The 16,333-nt window shown below is 55.2% G+C and overlaps 7 protein-coding genes across 7 annotated transcripts; 4 read left to right on the top strand and 3 right to left on the bottom strand.

The window, feature by feature from the left end:
• Positions 1 to 494: 494 nt before the first annotated feature.
• Positions 495 to 4,107, bottom strand: IWZ02DRAFT_209031 (uncharacterized protein). Its single transcript, XM_066762677.1, has 3 exons — positions 3,875 to 4,107; positions 2,736 to 3,824; positions 495 to 2,606 (listed from the first exon to the last, which is right to left on the bottom strand). The coding sequence occupies exons 1-3, from the start codon at positions 3,969 to 3,971 to the stop codon at positions 673 to 675; spliced, it is 3,120 nt and encodes a 1,039-aa protein (XP_066624636.1). The 5' UTR covers positions 3,972 to 4,107; the 3' UTR covers positions 495 to 672.
• A 472-nt stretch (positions 4,108 to 4,579) lies between these two features.
• On the top strand, positions 4,580 to 6,988 carry IWZ02DRAFT_208950 (aspartic peptidase domain-containing protein). Its single transcript, XM_066762676.1, has 2 exons — positions 4,580 to 5,595; positions 5,643 to 6,988. The coding sequence occupies exons 1-2, from the start codon at positions 4,968 to 4,970 to the stop codon at positions 6,887 to 6,889; spliced, it is 1,875 nt and encodes a 624-aa protein (XP_066624635.1). The 5' UTR covers positions 4,580 to 4,967; the 3' UTR covers positions 6,890 to 6,988.
• A 90-nt stretch (positions 6,989 to 7,078) lies between these two features.
• On the top strand, positions 7,079 to 9,246 carry IWZ02DRAFT_446835 (SLT2-like MAP kinase protein). The gene is made up of 6 exons (XM_066767250.1): positions 7,079 to 7,650; positions 7,704 to 7,825; positions 7,878 to 7,888; positions 7,955 to 8,021; positions 8,083 to 8,397; positions 8,450 to 9,246. The coding sequence occupies exons 1-6, from the start codon at positions 7,538 to 7,540 to the stop codon at positions 9,064 to 9,066; spliced, it is 1,245 nt and encodes a 414-aa protein (XP_066624634.1). The 5' UTR covers positions 7,079 to 7,537; the 3' UTR covers positions 9,067 to 9,246.
• Positions 9,247 to 10,281: 1,035 nt separating this feature from the next.
• On the top strand, positions 10,282 to 10,711 carry IWZ02DRAFT_373658 (uncharacterized protein; the record flags this gene model as incomplete). Its single annotated transcript, XM_066764717.1, has 2 exons — positions 10,282 to 10,384; positions 10,437 to 10,711. 2 exons carry the CDS (start codon positions 10,282 to 10,284, stop codon positions 10,709 to 10,711), a joined length of 378 nt encoding a protein of 125 aa, XP_066624633.1.
• Positions 10,712 to 11,206: 495 nt separating this feature from the next.
• IWZ02DRAFT_374757 (fatty aldehyde dehydrogenase) lies at positions 11,207 to 12,923 on the bottom strand (the record flags this gene model as incomplete). The annotated part of the gene is made up of 4 exons (XM_066764780.1): positions 11,207 to 11,589; positions 11,635 to 12,434; positions 12,486 to 12,716; positions 12,769 to 12,923. The coding sequence occupies 4 exons, from the start codon at positions 12,921 to 12,923 to the stop codon at positions 11,207 to 11,209; spliced, it is 1,569 nt and encodes a 522-aa protein (XP_066624632.1).
• Positions 12,772 to 14,048, top strand: IWZ02DRAFT_208905 (uncharacterized protein). The gene has a single exon (XM_066762675.1). The coding sequence runs from the start codon at positions 13,167 to 13,169 to the stop codon at positions 13,947 to 13,949; it is 783 nt and encodes a 260-aa protein (XP_066624631.1). The 5' UTR covers positions 12,772 to 13,166; the 3' UTR covers positions 13,950 to 14,048.
• Position 14,049: 1 nt separating this feature from the next.
• IWZ02DRAFT_208889 (nucleolar protein NOP58-like protein) lies at positions 14,050 to 16,241 on the bottom strand. Its single transcript, XM_066762674.1, has 2 exons — positions 16,030 to 16,241; positions 14,050 to 15,939 (listed from the first exon to the last, which is right to left on the bottom strand). The coding sequence occupies exons 1-2, from the start codon at positions 16,152 to 16,154 to the stop codon at positions 14,358 to 14,360; spliced, it is 1,707 nt and encodes a 568-aa protein (XP_066624630.1). The 5' UTR covers positions 16,155 to 16,241; the 3' UTR covers positions 14,050 to 14,357.
• Positions 16,242 to 16,333: the final 92 nt, after the last annotated feature.

Below are 16,333 nucleotides of genomic sequence, written 5' to 3'. Positions count from 1 at the left end.
TACGCTGGAGACTCAGCAGTAGTAGATGGGAGCACCAGCTGGTATGGTGGGCGCTCGAGAAGAAATTGTGTTCTTGTATGCATTTTTGGACGACATGATTTGATTGCTATGTGTCTTGATGAGCAGCAAATCCTATTCAATTTGGAAACTCGTATGTTCTACTACTAGATGTTTCTTGGACAGCATGGCAGAACAGGTAGTGCTAAAGTCAAATCTCGTTATTGATACACAGCCATGGCTTCAAGTCTACTTTGGAGACGTTGGATAACCCCCTTTCTTTCAGTTTTCAGGTCCATGGCTCATTAACTATGACGTGTCTTTGGATGAGCAGCTGCTAACCCCTTTCTGGGTGGCACTGGTACCAACTTCATCGGTCTTTTCAAGGCACCCAAATGCCTCTCTTTCCATCCGTTGAAGAAACTTGAATTTGCGGCCCCTCTCCGCAAAAGCAGATGAAGCTCTCACCCAAATGACAGTAGTTTTCCACACGGTCTCAGCTGGACAAGCTTCTAGTTTATTCTCAAGGTGTGTAGAATATGAAAATGCGCATCGGAATTACAAGTCTGCAAGCAGGAATAACGGCGGCTCTATCTCAAGCAAACCAATAGAACTCAACATCAAAACCCAGCATCCCGAACAAACCCCTCTCCGACAAAAATCTCCCCCTTCGTATCAAAGCAACCAAAAAACGCCTCCCATGAACCCCCACAACCCCAAAACAACGACCCAAGCTTCCGCCGCCATCGCCGCCGCCGCCGCCGCTGCCGCCGCACTCTTCTTCCCCTTCCCCTTCCCCGTCTCCGTCGCCCCCGCTGCCGCCTCGGCCGTAGCACTCGCCCCCGTGTGCGTCGGCCCAGTCGCAAACGTCTCCGTCGTGACGCCCGCAACGACAGCCACGGCCGCGCCGTCGCTGGCAGTTTGGAGCACGACGGTCGAGCCGGGACCCAGGACGACGGTGCCGCCGGGCGCGAGCGTGACGCCGTTGATGATGAAGGTGGGCGCCGCGCCCGGGCTGCCGGCGGGCAGCGCCGTGTAAGTCGACGCGCCGATGGTGAGCTCGGGGCGTTTGCTGCGGGTGTTTGAAGCACCAGCGGCGGCCGTTGCGGTGGCCGGGAAGAGCGGAGTCGTGGCGCCGTTGATGACGAGCGCTGTGGCTAGTGGCGCAAGTGATATTGTCGTCCCGCTGCCCAGCACGATGCTGCCGCCTGCCGTCAGTGTTTGGCTGCCGATGATGTACGTGGGCTGTGCGCCGCTGCCGCCGGATAGCGCTGTGTATGTGTGCCCGGCGAGGGTGAGGAGCGGCGCGTTTGTCGGCGCGGGAGCGGCGGCGCTGGCTGGAAGGGCTGAGAGCACGTAGGTTGCGCCGTTGATGACGACGGCGGTGGGCGTGGAAAGGAGAGATAGCGTTGTTCCGGACACGGTGATGCGGCCGTCGGGTGTGAGGGTTTGCGAGCCGATGACGTAGGTGCGGCCGGGACCGAGGATGGGCGAGAGAGAGGTTGAGCCAAGTGGAATCGCAGGAAGGGAAGTAAGGACTGCTGGGTTGAGGGTCGAGGTGGCGCCGTTAATTATGAGTGCTGTGGCGAAGGGGGCGAGTGAGAGCGTCGTCCCAGACATGACAACGCGTCCGCCTGGTGTTAGCGTTGCGCCGCCAATGGTATAGGTGGGACTACTGCCAACAGATTGAGCGTTGGGTGCGATGGTTGTGCCTTGGAACGTAACAGCTGGGTATAAAGTCGAAAAGGGGTAGTCTTTGGAAATGGCGGACGGCACACCGTTGACGTAGATGGACTTGTCCGACGCGTCAAGGGAAAGAGTCGTACCGGCGGCGGTGATGCGTCCACCAGGAGTGAGTGTCTGTCCTCCTATGACGAACGAGGTTCCGTCTACAGCGGCGTAGTTGCTTCCAGCAGCAATAATAACAGGCTGGTTTGCTGCTACTCCGCCCAGCGCTCCACTGTATCCGTTGACCACCAGATTGGATCCCCCAAAGTCCAGAGATATCGTGGTTCCACCTAGGACAACATTTCCACCAGGTGCGAGAGCCTGTCCACCGATTGCGAAGAATTTACCAGCAGCGATGGCTGGCGCAGCAGTGATCATTGCGGATTGAAAAGCTTGGGTGGATCCTCCTACCACCACATAGCTTGCGGACGGTCCAAGGCTAACAACAGTTCCTTCCACGTTTGCGGCACCTCCAGGGGTCAAGATCTGTCCTGGTCCAAGATAATACTGCGTTGCCGCATTTGCGGTATAGGCATTCGATCCGACGGTAATGATCGGAGGGTTCGGTGCGGCTTTTGCGGCGTCGGGGAGAGGCGAGGAGACCCCATTGACAACGACTGCGGTGGCTGAAGGAGCCAGGGATATTGTTGTTCCACCAACTGCTATAGCGGGACCGCCAGGCGCAAGAGTTTGCTGGCCGATTACAAAAGCTGACGGTGAGCCCATGGCGAAAGAGTCCCCGCCTATGACGATCACTGGCGAAGGAGAGTCAGAGCCGGGCCCATCTTGACCACGATGCTGCGCGTTTTGAGAGCCCGATCTGCCGTTTTGGGAAGCTTCGTTACCATTGGCAGCGGTAGGAGCCGGAGGCGAATCTGCTTCTGCATCTGAAGTTTCAGTACCCATGAGCACAAGAGAAGGGAAATCAACTTTGGCGACAGAGGACTCGACGTGGGCTATATTGACTGCAAAGTGCTGGAACAGTGCAAGAAGAGCAGCGATTTCATTACCAGTAAGACCATTCTGGTGTGCTGAAGTCGGCGCGGGAGGCAGCGGTTGCGGCGCCTCCACTGGCGCCGACGTCTCGATATTTGCTTTTGACTGTGGACCTGGCGGAACAAGGGGCCCGACCGACGATTCTAGGTGGACCATGTTCCCTCTGGCGTGAAGGGAATAAACGATATTGACGACGAAAAGGACCGTCACCGAGCCAGTGTATGTCCCCGGAACGCAGGTCGAGTCTGGAATCTGCGCAATGAACTCGGTAGGAACATCTCCAGTCGCAGTGGACAAATCGTCAAGAACATTGCCCATATAGTCAAAGGCAAAGGTATCTGAGATGTTGTACGTCTTGGTCGCACGAGTATAGACGGCGCTTCCAAGCGCATTCGTGGCCGTCTCCAATCTCTCAACTTGATATTGTGAGAATTGGACGAAAGGAGTTCCACTGGGGGCGATATATGCGGTGTTCGAAGGTCCTGTGATTGTGACGGTGGGTGGTGTAGCTATATTAAGAGCTAAAGATTCGACCAGGTCCGGTTCAGTAAGAGGCCCAGTTGGTACAGGTGAAAATTGAGATATCGACAATACTGAAGTTGCTGCCGCAATCGGTCCAGACGCGGTCGTGGGAATGAATTGTATTACTGAAGAGCTCAAGTCGGTGTTCCAAGACATGGTAGTCACCACAGCCAGGCCGAGGGCCCAGCTCAGCGCGGTGGTAACGTTGAACGCATCTGCTTTGTTTATTGCATACGTGAGAGAAGAGTCGATCAACTGTGGCGTGAAATAGAGAGTTGGCCATATGAATTCGGAAGTATACCATTTTTCGATGGTCGCCCCAGAAATATTGATGGTGCAAGCACTGTTGTTCGAGCCATTTCCAGCAGCTGTTTGATTTTGAGGAAACACCCCGACGATTCCATGGTGAGATCTGTTGCCACGGACGATCTGAGGTGATGTTGGAAATACTACTGGGCTGATAGCGGTGCCCAGGAGTGTGGAAGATGGAGTTTGAAATACTATTGGATTTGTGGGAACAGCCGGCGTGGATGTATCAGTTGCGGTTGAGCCAGACGAGTTGCTCCACGTCCAAGGAGAAACTAACAAGGAGTCAGAATCAAAATTTTGGGTCTAAAGAAGTCGAAATTACCGATGGATCCATCCCTGGAATGTCGAATGCGGTATCCAGAGGCAAAAGTTGTCGACAAGAGCAGGGCGGCTGTTGATGCGGATTTCAGGTATGGCATGTTGCTGCCGTGACCAATGGATCAGGCGCGATGCGCAGACAAGCCCATTTGAATAGAAGAAGAACAAGACAGTGTTGAGAGCGGCGAGCTTGGAGGGAACATCAGAGAGGCTTTGGAAGCGCAAAGTGCAACTTGCCGGCGAGATTTGGAGGGCAAATTGAATTGTTCAGCCACAAGGACCTTCCTCCTTCGAGCACCAGCGGCCGCCTGTCTTGTCATTCCGTCTACGGCGCCTCAAGATAGTCTAGAACCCAAGTCCCACCCGGCTCTTTTCGACAGCAGTAGCAGATTTCGTGGCCGATGTACCTGACAGATTTAACAATCAAAACAAATCTTTTCTAAAGTAGACTTGGTTGATTGCATCTCCACGTGTTGCCTAAGCTCTACAATTTTGTCAAGGCCGTTTGCTTCTAGCCAGCTCGTCACACTGATGAGCTCCAGCCGTCATCATTGGTACATGTCGATCATTTGGCACGTCCAAAGATTGTCATAGGAGTCGGTGCGGCCTCGTCGAGGGGCTTATAGAATCGAAAGAAGCCTAGCTCGGTGGAAGTGACGCAAATGGAAAATAAGCATTTCTATTCCGGCGCGGTTGTTCACTAGTGCTTACCGGCTTGGCTGGCCCAAGAGTGCCGGCTCAGGTCGAGTTGCAGACGGCAGTGGATCTGACAGGTCCAAGGGCATCCACAGGGCTGATCAGGGTCGGGGCGAACCACTAGACATCCATTTTTGACGTGGACGGTCCCCTTGCTTCAGACTTTGGTCGGGACCGGTCGCAGCAATGGCATGACGCCTTTCCATGATGAGCAAAGGCCCTTCGGCCTGAAGCACTCTTTCTTTCATGTTCTCATCCAAGATGGCCAGGCAACTTTGTTGCCGTGTATGTGATGCCTCAAGTCGCTTCGGTGTCAGGACTTGTGCACAACACCGTCCCGTCGTCCAAGGCATCTCGAAATGCAAGTCTCGGGGTCATCGCATTCCTGAAAGCCTTTCAAAATGTCCTTGCAAAAAGAAGTCTCTATCCCGGACGTTTTGGCCAACACATTGTCCTCGCGTGGCAGTGCCGTGGACCTGGCGACTCGAGCAACTCACCTTCCGAATCCCTTGGTTTTTACCCCCGATCAGAACTGGGATGGCATCGATGGCCAATGGAACTCCTTTACACTCCGAGTAGGGACACCGCAGCAATTCGTTCGAGTGTTTCCGGCAACATCTAGCCAACAGACCTGGGTCGTTCAACCAGAAGGGTGCGCGTATACGACCAACTTTGGCAGCTGCAACGAGCAACGTGGATGGGCGTTCAACGTTTCGGCCTCGTCAAGCTGGGATCCAATCGGAAACTTTTCGACCGCTGTAGAGAGCGACTTGGGATATGACTCGGCTGCAGAGTATGGATACGAGACTGTCGGACTAGGCGGTTTGGGTGAAAGAGGGCCAACGCTGCTCAACACGACCGTGGGAGCCATGATGAGCTTGACGTATTTTCTTGGGATATTCGGACTGCACCCAAAGTCGACAAATTTTACGACGTTCAACGAGCCATCTCCAAGCTACATGACCATGCTGAAGGAGCAAAACCAGATCCCGAGCCTTTCCTATGGGTACACCGCTGGAAATAAATATCGTACGACGACCCATCCCAAAGTTGAAGATTGCTACTCACATAATCAGGTCTTGACAAGGTTCTTGCAAGTCTCACGCTCGGCGGCTATGATTCGTCAAGATTCACACCCAACGACCTGACCTTCAGCTTTGCTCCTGACAACGAACGAGACGTGGTGGTGGGCTTGCAGGCCATCTCAGCGGACAGCCACGGTCAACCAACGCAGGATCTTTTGCCGAAGCCAGTCACGATGTACATTGATTCGATTGTGCCTGAGATCTGGCTACCAGTGGAATCGTGTGAGAAGTTTGAGCAGGCTTTCGGGTTAGTGTATGACGTGGGGACCGAGCTGTATTTGGTTAACGAGACTTTGCACCGAGAACTCGTGAGCATGGATCCCAACATAACGTTTACACTTGGACGGACAACGGGTGGAGGGCAAACGATCGACATCGTCCTCCCATATGCAGCCTTTGACCTCACGGCGCAGCCACCTTACCGGGGCCTGGCCAACAGCAGCTTGTACTTTCCGCTGCGGCGAGGATCCAACTCAACTCAATATGTGTTTGGTCGCACATTTCTCCAGGAAGCTTACTTGACAGTAGACCACGAGCGGCAGAAGTTTTCCGTGTCACAGTGCGTCTTTCGGGAAAGTGGTCAGCAAAAGATTGTGGCGATCACACCTCTGAAAGCCGACACGTCCGAGTCGAGTGGAGGTGACCAAGGGCTCACAAAGGGCGTAACAGCGGGCATTGCGGTCGGTAGTGTCAGCTTTGTCATGGTGGTGCTGGCCTTGGGTGGACTCTTCTGGCGATATCGCCACCTCAAGGCAAAAATCGGGCGCAGAATCAGCTCTGCAGCTGGTGCTTCACATGCAGGCTCCGATGGGATCGAGGACAAGGGCATGTCAAAGGCCGAGCTCGATGGATCGTCGACAAAGCACGGCAAGGAGCCAATGGCATCCAAGGCCATGGGACCGGAAGAGGTGGACGCGTTGCAAACGCAAATCTACGAGATGCAGGGCGATGTGCCAGGCGAGGCCGAGGCGGATGGCAGGCAGCTGAGCGAGAAGGAGGGCATGTTGTATCGCGAGCGAAAGTACAACGGCACCGACCTGGACGTGTCGCCAGTGACGCCGACGGCACCGCCCGAATACTCGCGGCGAGGTCCACATGCAGTCAATGGTTGCGACGTCAGACGGGTGCCTCTTCGAGACGTGGGGACGCATGGCGTGTCGCCTATAACGCCCGTGAGCGACGGCAGCTCTGGGCACTGGACTCGGCGGCGATTCTCGTTTGAGGACGAGGGTGGTTGAAGACGGTTTCCGGTGCAGTTGAGCGACGGCGTCGGTTGGCATTTGATCGTATTGTATGTATTGTGTATGGGTAGTGGTTAGCGCGCGGTGTCGAAGGGAGGGTGTGGGTGTAGGTGGTCGAGGCCGAGGGCACTGTCGAAACAAAGAGCGACCTGACCTGACCTAACCTGTGACCTGACCTGGCCCCCATCCTTTTTATTAGCCCATTGTTGTTTCACTCAACCTCAGGGCTCCATTTCTTCCCGTTGCGTCTGCTCTGCTTTTCTCTGTGCTTTGCTGCGCTGCTCTGCTCTTTTGTCTTGTGTTCCGACCAGGACCTTGGTTGGCCCAAGTTGCCTCGTTTGCTGCCTGTTGGCGCCGAATATACAGACAAGTTATCCTCATCTTTGCTCCCCGCACCCACCCACTCTTCACCAACACAACACACCACCTCCACCGGGCCACCAACGCTCCCACCACCGCTGTCTGGCCTCTTCCGTCGTGCCGTCTGCCGCGTCACTCTTTGCGCCAGATCGCCTTGTCCTCGGAGCTCGCGCGCATTGGCTTTGTTTCTCTTACCTCCGCTGCTACCCCGCCATCGCCTCGACCACAGCCTCCTCCTCCGGCCACCCTACCTACCCACCTCTCTTTGCCTCGTCCACCGCAGCAATGTCTGAACTCCAGGGCCGCAAGGTCTTCAAGGTCTTCAACCAAGAATTCATTGTCGACGAGCGATACACTGTCACCAAGGAGCTGGGCCAGGGAGCCTACGGCATAGTATGGTATGCCCACCTTCACCAACCGACACCTCGCACAATGACCTGACGCTCCGCAGCGCTGCTCAGAACAACCAGACTGGTGAGGGCGTAGCCATCAAAAAGGTCACCAATGTCTTTAGCAAAAAGATTCTGGCCAAGCGTGCCCTCAGAGAAATCAAGCTGCTCCAGCACTTTAGAGGTATGCTTCCAAGACCACTGCCTGAGCCGAATCACCTCTGACAATGCCTTAGGCCACCGCAATGTACGATCCCCAGCACCTCCGCCTGCCACCGAGCCCGCCTGCCCATACTGATGATTCCCCTGCCAGATTACCTGTCTCTACGACATGGACATTCCGCGCCCGGAAAACTTCAACGAGTGCTATCTTTATGAAGGCATGTACACGCGTCGGGTAGAACAATGGGTGTCGAGACACAAAGGCTGACCGTGCCTCAGAGCTCATGGAGTGCGACCTGGCTGCCATCATTAGGTCCGGTCAGCCCCTGACCGATGCGCACTTCCAGTCCTTCATCTACCAGATTCTCTGTGGTCTGAAATACATTCACTCGGCCAATGTTCTTCACCGCGACCTGAAGCCCGGCAACCTGTTGGTCAACGCCGACTGCGAGCTCAAGATTTGCGACTTTGGTCTCGCCCGCGGCTTTTCCATGGACCCTGAAGAAAATGCCGGATACATGACGGAATATGTGGCCACCCGCTGGTACCGCGCTCCGGAAATCATGCTGAGCTTCCAAAGCTACACCAAAGCTAGTAAGTTGCACGTCGGCCTGATGTGGTATTCGGAGGTGCTGATCCGAGCTAGTCGATGTGTGGTCCGTTGGCTGCATTCTGGCTGAACTTCTCGGCGGAAAGCCCTTCTTCAAGGGTCGCGACTACGTGGACCAACTGAACCAGATTCTACACTATCTCGGCACACCGAACGAAGAAACGCTGTCACGGATCGGCTCTCCCCGTGCCCAGGATTACGTGCGCAACTTGCCGTACATGCCCAAGGTTTCGTTCCAAACGCTGTTCCGTAACGCGAACCCCGACGCTCTCGACCTTCTAGATCGCATGCTTGCCTTTGACCCCTCGCAGCGCATTTCAGTCGAGGAAGCACTCGAGCACCGCTACCTCCACATTTGGCATGACGCGTCTGACGAGCCATCGTGCCCTACCACGTTCGACTTCCACTTTGAAGTCGTTGAGGATATTGGTGAGATGAAGAAGATGATTCTCCAAGAAGTGCAACGCTTCCGACAGATGGTGCGGGTACAGCCATCGGCCGGCGGGCAAAGTGCCCAGCAGCAGCCTTCGGTGCCGATTCCGCAGCACTACGACCCTCGCCAGTACGAGGACCCGCGGCCTCACGAGGCCGACCCCAACATACATGACATGGGCCTGGAGCAGGAACTTCAAGCTGGCATGGACCGGAGGTGATTTGAATAGGCATTGTCACCCTGTTTCCCTATTGAATCGGCCACGGCAGACAGGAATAGGCATTTTTTGGAGACGGCGACCGGAAACGCTTTTTACTTCATCTCGTTGATGTCTTGGAGATGCTTGGTTTCTTTCCGTTGGTCAGATTGACTTGTGGCCCTCTGTCCTGCTTCTTGTGCAAGGCCAAGTTTCAAAACGTGGGCATGGGAATAATAGGAACGACTCGAAGATCAACGTGATGGAGACGAGGGCATATGAAAAGCTGCTTTCTCCGTTCTGCCATGCACAAGAGCTGGCGGAGCGAGTGGAGTCCGGCGATGATCGTGTGTAGCTGTGGCTTCTGGAAAGCTTCATCCGTTAGATATCATGGCGTGTTATTAGATCATCTCTACGACGATGCATCATCAGTCTTTTTTGTTGCGTTCCTGGGGACCCTGAAGGGCCTACGGTAGACTACCTAGCTCCCGCAGCTACTTTTCTGGATCTATGGATGTGATCGACAATTCTGACGTCCCTGACGTTGCCAGAAGCGGCGACATGGAGAAAGATTGAATTCGCGATCGGCTCGATGAATGGCAATGTCGCTCGATTTGCATCCGCGTGCGCGATGCGGCGCCCAGGCAGGTGGCGAACAACTACCGAAGTCGAGGGCCGTTCGTCTTGCTGCGGTAGTGCGAGAGGGGGTACCTTGGCCCCGCTGCCGTCGTGGGTTCAGGTATGTTTCTTTCAATTCCATTGGGGGCAACACGCACATGACATCACCGTTGGCGCGATCATTGCATCACACACAACCCATGGATGTACGGGTTGAGAGCGCACCCACCCACCCACCACGGCGTGCGGATGCAGACGTGCAGGCAGTTGGGTACGCATTTGGGTGGAGTAGCAACCTAACCGCAGTACCTCAATGTCGCCTGCCTGCGAGAACTCTACGTCAAGACGGCAGATCGAAAAGGGGGCGTGTGTATTTAAGAGAGGTTGAGGGAGGGAGGACTGGCGGCTGCTGGGACATCAACTCTACTACTGGTACCAACCAACCTACCTCCTCCATAATATCCTCCTACCTCAATCTTCACGTAACACAAACCTCTCACGTTACTCCGTCTTCTACCTCACCAAAAGAACCAAACGAACAATCTCTTCACCTGCGACCAACCGTCAACAAAATCAACGTCGGCTTTTCCCCCCGTTCACAAAACACCAGCGACGAAAACAATGGACTACCGCAACGCCGACCCCGCCGTCCTCGCCAAGCAAGCCGAGCAAGACCTCAACAGCTACCAAGCAAAAACCGGCCGCGGCGACGCCAGCGTGACCAGTACGTCCCACTCCCCCTTACCCCACCCCTTCCCCACTAACCCCCTCGACAGCCGAAGAATCCGGCGTCAACGCAACCCAGGCATCGCGCTTCCCCGGCGCACACGTAACGTACGGCAGCGCGGCGACGGGGCGCGAGATACCGCCCGAAGAGGGCGGCGGCGTGCAGCGCGGCACGGGCAAGACGACCAAGGACTACGATTTTGAGGGCCCCGGCATCGGTGGGCCCGAGGACAGGGCGGCCAGGTTTGCTGAGGAGCATGGTGGCAGTGATGATGCTGTTAGGGCGCCTGTGAGGGAGGGTCCGAGGGGCGAGAGGAAGGCTTAGGGTTTCTTTTGTGTTGGTCATGAGTGTATGAATGAATTATGATTCACTTCAGTTGGTGTGTTTGGGATTTGTGATGGTGTTGGCTCTTGCGCATTCAGTTGCTCAAGCCGTCTTGATTCGTGGTGTTGGCGAAATCTACTTGTAAATGTTTTCCTACATTGATTGGCTGTAGAAACGTACATACATCTGTCGAGTATCCGTGCTAATCAAATTCAGCCAAGCACCTCCAGTAGCGACTGGTATATTGAAGTCTTGCAAACGCATCGACCGCTCCATGACCGCCCTATCCTTTCGATACATGCCGTTGAATACTTACACATGGCATAATAATCTCGAAATTTTTGAAATCGAATCGGCTTGTCTACAGCAATGCGCGAGCGCGCATTTGCCGCCATCCGACAGCCACTGGCAAGGGAGTATTTCGTCAGCGCCCATCCACTTGCTCAAGAAGCGAGAGCATGACATAGAGCAAAAGTTCATCCTATGCGAGAGGGGTCAGCACTTACCGACGAATAATAGCACCCATCGCACCAGGGCAGCCTTCTTACCTCTAGCGCCCAGCGTCAGCAGCGTCCATAGCCACGCGCCCCAACCCCTCACGTTGCCGTCGCGGTCAAAATCTGCCTTGGACTCCGACATGGCGCGGTACTGGTTCTGCTTCTGTGTCGTGTAGGGCGGATAACGCACGGCAAGGAAGCCTTCGATCCATGATGGCGTCGAGGTCACAGGGCGGCGGTGCGTAAAGGTCTCAAATGATGCCCGTCCCCGATACGCTCCCTGCCCGCTGCTTCCAACGCCACCGAACTGCAAGGTCGGGATTGAGCCGTGGAAAAAGCCGTCGTTGACAGACGCTCCTCCAGACAACGTCGAGTCGAGCACTGGACGGGTCAGCGCGTGCGCAAGTGGGCAAGATATAGACATACCTTTGTTTGTTTCAGCCTTGTTGCCAAAGGGGTAGATGCCCAGAGGAGTGTCGTCGACTTCGTTGGCAATGCGGATGGCTTCATCAAGGTTGTCAACGGGAAGAATGGGCATGAGCGGGCCAAACGACTCTTCCTGAATCAGGCTGTCGTGCAAGCTATCCACTTGCACGACCGTAGGCTCAAAGAACAAATCTGCTTCGTCCATAGTGCCACCAAGCAATATCTTGCCGGAGCTCTGGTCCAGCATTTTCTTCAACCGCCCAAACTGCCTCTCGTTGATGATGCGCGCATAGTCTGGGCTTTTTTGCGCGCCGAGCGGGAAAAATTCGTCGTACGCCTTCTTCAGCTCCGCCACAAAGAGTGGCACCAGCTCCCTATCCACCATTGTATAGTTTTGGCTGATACAGACTTGGCCTGCATTATGCACTTTGGCCCACAGCAGTCGCCGGGCTGCCAGACGTGGGTCCGCATGCTTCGCCAGAATTGCTGGGTTGTTGCCGCCCAGCTCCAGCGTGACGGGTGTGAGGGTCTCCGCCGCCTTTTTCGCGATTATGGTGCCGACCGTGCTATTGCCCGTGTAGAAGATCTTGTCCCATTTTTGGTCAAGCAGCGCCGTGCTCTCCTTCACGCCGCCTTGTACGACAGTATACGATTCGGGATCGAGGGATTCGCGGATAACCTTCTCCATAGCGGCGGCAGCGGCCGGGGCGTTTTCGCTGGGTTTGAGGACGGCAGTGCATCCGGCTGAAATTGCGCCTAGGAAGGGTCCAAGGGACAGTTGGATAGGAAAGTTGTAGGCCCTGGTCCATACAGTCAGCGTGCGGTTTCAATTGGACTTGGTGTCAACACACCCAAGCACCAGAACTGAGCCCAGAGGGTCTTTGCGGATCTTGGGAAAGACACCCTTGGTGATGAGCGGTATGTCGGGCGCACTCTCATCTTGTGCCCATTTTGGAATGCCCTTGATTAAGAACAAAATGTCGTTGAGAACCCAGTTGAGCTCGGCAAGGTAGGTCTCAAAGTGGGCCTTGCCCAGGTCCTTTTTGCAAGCATCAAGGATGAGCTGTTCGTTGTCCTTGAGTCTAGCGAAGGCGTGTCAGCTTAGATTGAGCAAGCTTGTGGCGCGCAGGAGACAAATACCCCCAGTAAAATTTGCGTAATTGCTTGAGGCGGTATTGAATTGGACGCGTCCTTCCCGAGCGGAACGTGGTGCGGACCGCTTTGGCGGTTTCCGGGATGTCGTCGATGGGCGTGTATTTGAGTTTGGGCCGAGCTTGCTTGGTATCCATGGTGTCGCGTTGCAAAGAAAACTTTCTAGAAATGGTCACAACAGGACAGGACAGGACGTTGCAATGACGTGTGGCGACTTGGGTGAGAACCGAAACGGATGGATGCGTGCGATGGAGGGCGCCTGATCCAAGAGAGTCGGTCGGGCTTTTTAAAAGACTCGGCGTCAGATGAGGGGAACAGCCAGGGAAGCAGCGAATGTGACAGAGGGAAAATGAGGGCACGTAGTCAACGGCCCTCGGTTGATGCCACACCAGCAACCGTCTCCCTCGTCCCCATCCGTGCACGCACTGTTCCTTCGGCCGGCTGGTGGTCGAGCGGCGATCCCTTCCGTCCCGTCTTTCTTCTTGTCCACGAATGGCTTGCGGGCTGTATGGCCTTCCACCCGGTTCAATCATCGTTGCTCGTTCTTCTACTGCTCTAGCTGGATGGGAGTGCGAGGTGCACGTCTGAAGCAGCCGCCTATCAGCGGCGTCGATGCGTTTTTGATGTCGCATCATGCACACGGCATTCCTCCGCCTTTTGAAGGGAATCCCATTACTACGGCATCGAGCTTTACTTGGGAGCGTTCTACATGCAGACTAACTCGGACAGATCGACAGGGCTGGTCTTGGTTTGGTCGTCCCACACTCTGCAAGGCATTCCGGTTTGTGAATTGTCACTTTTCCCCTTCTTTTTTCGATCTTGCATCTATCAAAAAGACATGTCAACTCCGCACTTCGGAGATTTCCGTTGAGATCTACCACGCGTGCAGTTGCTTTTCCTTCAGATACCATGGGCGCTTGGCCGTCAGTCTGTGGTACATTGGAAAAGAAAGACTGCAGCCAATCCGTTCTGAACTTCATCCTTCGTCCGGACCCAGACAGTGTCTCCTCTCTCTGTCGCTCTCATCTCCGAAGCTTTTTCTGACCGATTCCCACAGCTTGACATCGCTTGCAGTCCAGCTTCACTCACGCTTCCTCCACCGCCGGATTGCTTCAAGACTGTTGTTGCCCACTGGTCTGTCTTGTTCCATGACGGGTGCCTGAGTCTGTCAGGGCTGTTCGACATCAGTAATCCGGTCGGAGGGGATTTTTTTTTTCGCCGGCTCATTTTGTGAATCCAAAATCTCACAAGATAAACCAACTGCACGCGTCTCGACACTGTGATATTCCAAACTTCTTGGAATTGTTCATCATCTTTCCTATGCTATGCACAGCGGACATGAGAGAAATGTACACGCCCAGTAATGTCCATCGACCCTTCGTGCGCCACGCCAGGACCCCCTGACCCTGGACCCCCCAAAACGCCTTGGATAGACCCGTCGCTTTTTTTGCAGCAGGCAAACAAGAGCCCAGAAAAAGCTCATCAAGAGGAAAAAAATTAGACCCAGACAACGCGAGACTTGATGCGTGCGAGAACTCAAGGAGAATTCTTCAACGCCGTGGGCGTTGACATTACTCCTTGCTCTTCTTTTTCTTCTTCTTCTCGGTCTTGTCGCCGTCGTCGTCGTGCTTCCTCTTCTTCGAATCGCTCGCGCCAGCTGTGGCGTCGGACGACTTGCCAGCCTTCTTGGCCTCCTTTGCTGCCTTCTTCGCTGCCTTTGCTTCACGTTTGGCTGCGCGTTCAGCTTTCCTAGCCTTCTTGGCCTCCTTCTCAGCCTTCTTTGCCGCCTTGGAGTCACCGTTGGCGATATCCTTCTTGGGCTTCTCGTCCTCAGACTCGTCCTCGCTCGAATCCGAGTCGTCGTCCATCTCGACATCGCCGTTGGTCTTGGCCTCAGCAGCAGGCTTGCCGTCGCCAGTGAGACCGTCGGCGTTGATGTTGTACTTGCTGGCCTCCTTAATGTCAAACTTGGGTGCCGCTGACTGTCCGCTGGGGGCAACGGCCGAGGCAATCGGCCTCTCGGGCTTGCCCTCGAGGAACCTGAGCCTACGCTCGATGGCGATGCGGGCAGTGTTTCCGAGAGCAGCCTTCTCCTCGTCCGTGGGCTCCTCCTGGCCAGCTTCGCTGTTGGCACCCCACTCGGCCAAAGAGTCAACACGCAGACCGAGGGCGGCCTTGGAAGCGAGCATGCGCGCCACCTTGCCCTTATTTTTGCCGGATGCTTGGCCAATCAACGAGGCGTGGTAGATGAGACCGTACTTGGGTGTTTGGTGCTTCGTCTTAAGGGCACGGAAAAGCGCCTTCTCGGCACCCAAAATCTGAATCGTGGAACCGGGCGACTTGGCAAGGTTCATCAAGCTACCGGAGTGTGCAATGAGACGAGCACCGACAAGTTCGCCAACGAGGGCAGTAAGGTTGGGGGCAATGGCGTGCATGCGGGCGCTGAGGTAGTTGGAGAGCTGGGACCGGTACTCGGTCAACTCAACAACCTGCTCGGCGAGCAGCTGAATGTTTTGCAGGTCAACGTCGGTGATTTCAGTACCCATCGAGACTTCGGCAGCCAGCTTCAGTGCAGTCTCAATCTCCTCGGGAAGGACGTCGGACAGGTCGGTCTTGGAAGCGTTGGACCTCATGCCCATGACGAGAATGACGCGCGCGTACGCAACGTTGTCATTGATGATCTTGGCCATCTCAGGGAAATGCCATCCGTACCATTCCTTGACCCTCATAGCGTAGTTGTTGAGTTCCTTGTCCAGGTCGTCAAGGAGGGCAATGGCCTGGATGATCATGGTGTCGACCTTGTCGGTCGAGAACTTGAGCTTGTGGCGCGAGAGGGAGTGGGAGAGACCGAGCGACATGGTGTTGATGTCTTCGGGGACGAGGCCAGGAATCAGCGAGGTGAGGTGGGCGCGGACAGCACGGAAGACATCTTGGGTGGAAGAGTCGGAGATGGGAGTGATGGAGAAACCGGGCAGCTTGTTGATGGCGTTTCCGAGCTTGGGGTCGGCGACGGCCAGCGAAGCCTTCTTCTCGTCCTTGATCGAGTCGAGGAGCTTGGAGAGCATGGGCGAGACCTTGCCATCGGTCAAAGCAGCAGCTTCGTTAAGAGCCGCTGCAGCGCTGTCGAACTTCTCGAACTTCTTGAGCTTCAAACTGTTGACAAATGCGTTAGAATCCGATCAATTCTGAGCAATAAATTCTCCCCGTCTCCAATTCCCAATGTTGGCGCTGAAGGGTACTAACAGGTTGCAGGTGCCCTCCGCGGTCTCGGTTTCTTGGGCGAGGTCATCGCGCTTGAGGAGCTTCTTGTCCTTGGCCTTGAGAAGCGCGTAACCAGCACTGGTCTCGGTGAGAATGAAAAGGGTCATATTTGATATGTCAAGAGGGTAAATACGCCCGTCGTAGGCGGTGATGGCTGCTGAGGGTGCTTGTCTTCGCGCAACAAAAAACTTGAGCCAAGCAGAGCAAAACGAGATGCGCTAACCACGGCTCGGCAAAACCAATTGTGCGGTGGGTCGGCGTTCATTGAGTGAGCTCCGACCCCCAG

This window comes from Phyllosticta citriasiana (assembly GCF_038021145.1).
Source record: "Phyllosticta citriasiana strain CBS 120426 chromosome Unknown IWZ02scaffold_4, whole genome shotgun sequence".
NCBI lineage: Eukaryota > Fungi > Ascomycota > Dothideomycetes > Botryosphaeriales > Phyllostictaceae > Phyllosticta > Phyllosticta citriasiana.
The sequence above is the reverse complement of the archived record's forward strand: the minus strand, read 5'-3'. Positions and strand labels throughout refer to the sequence as shown.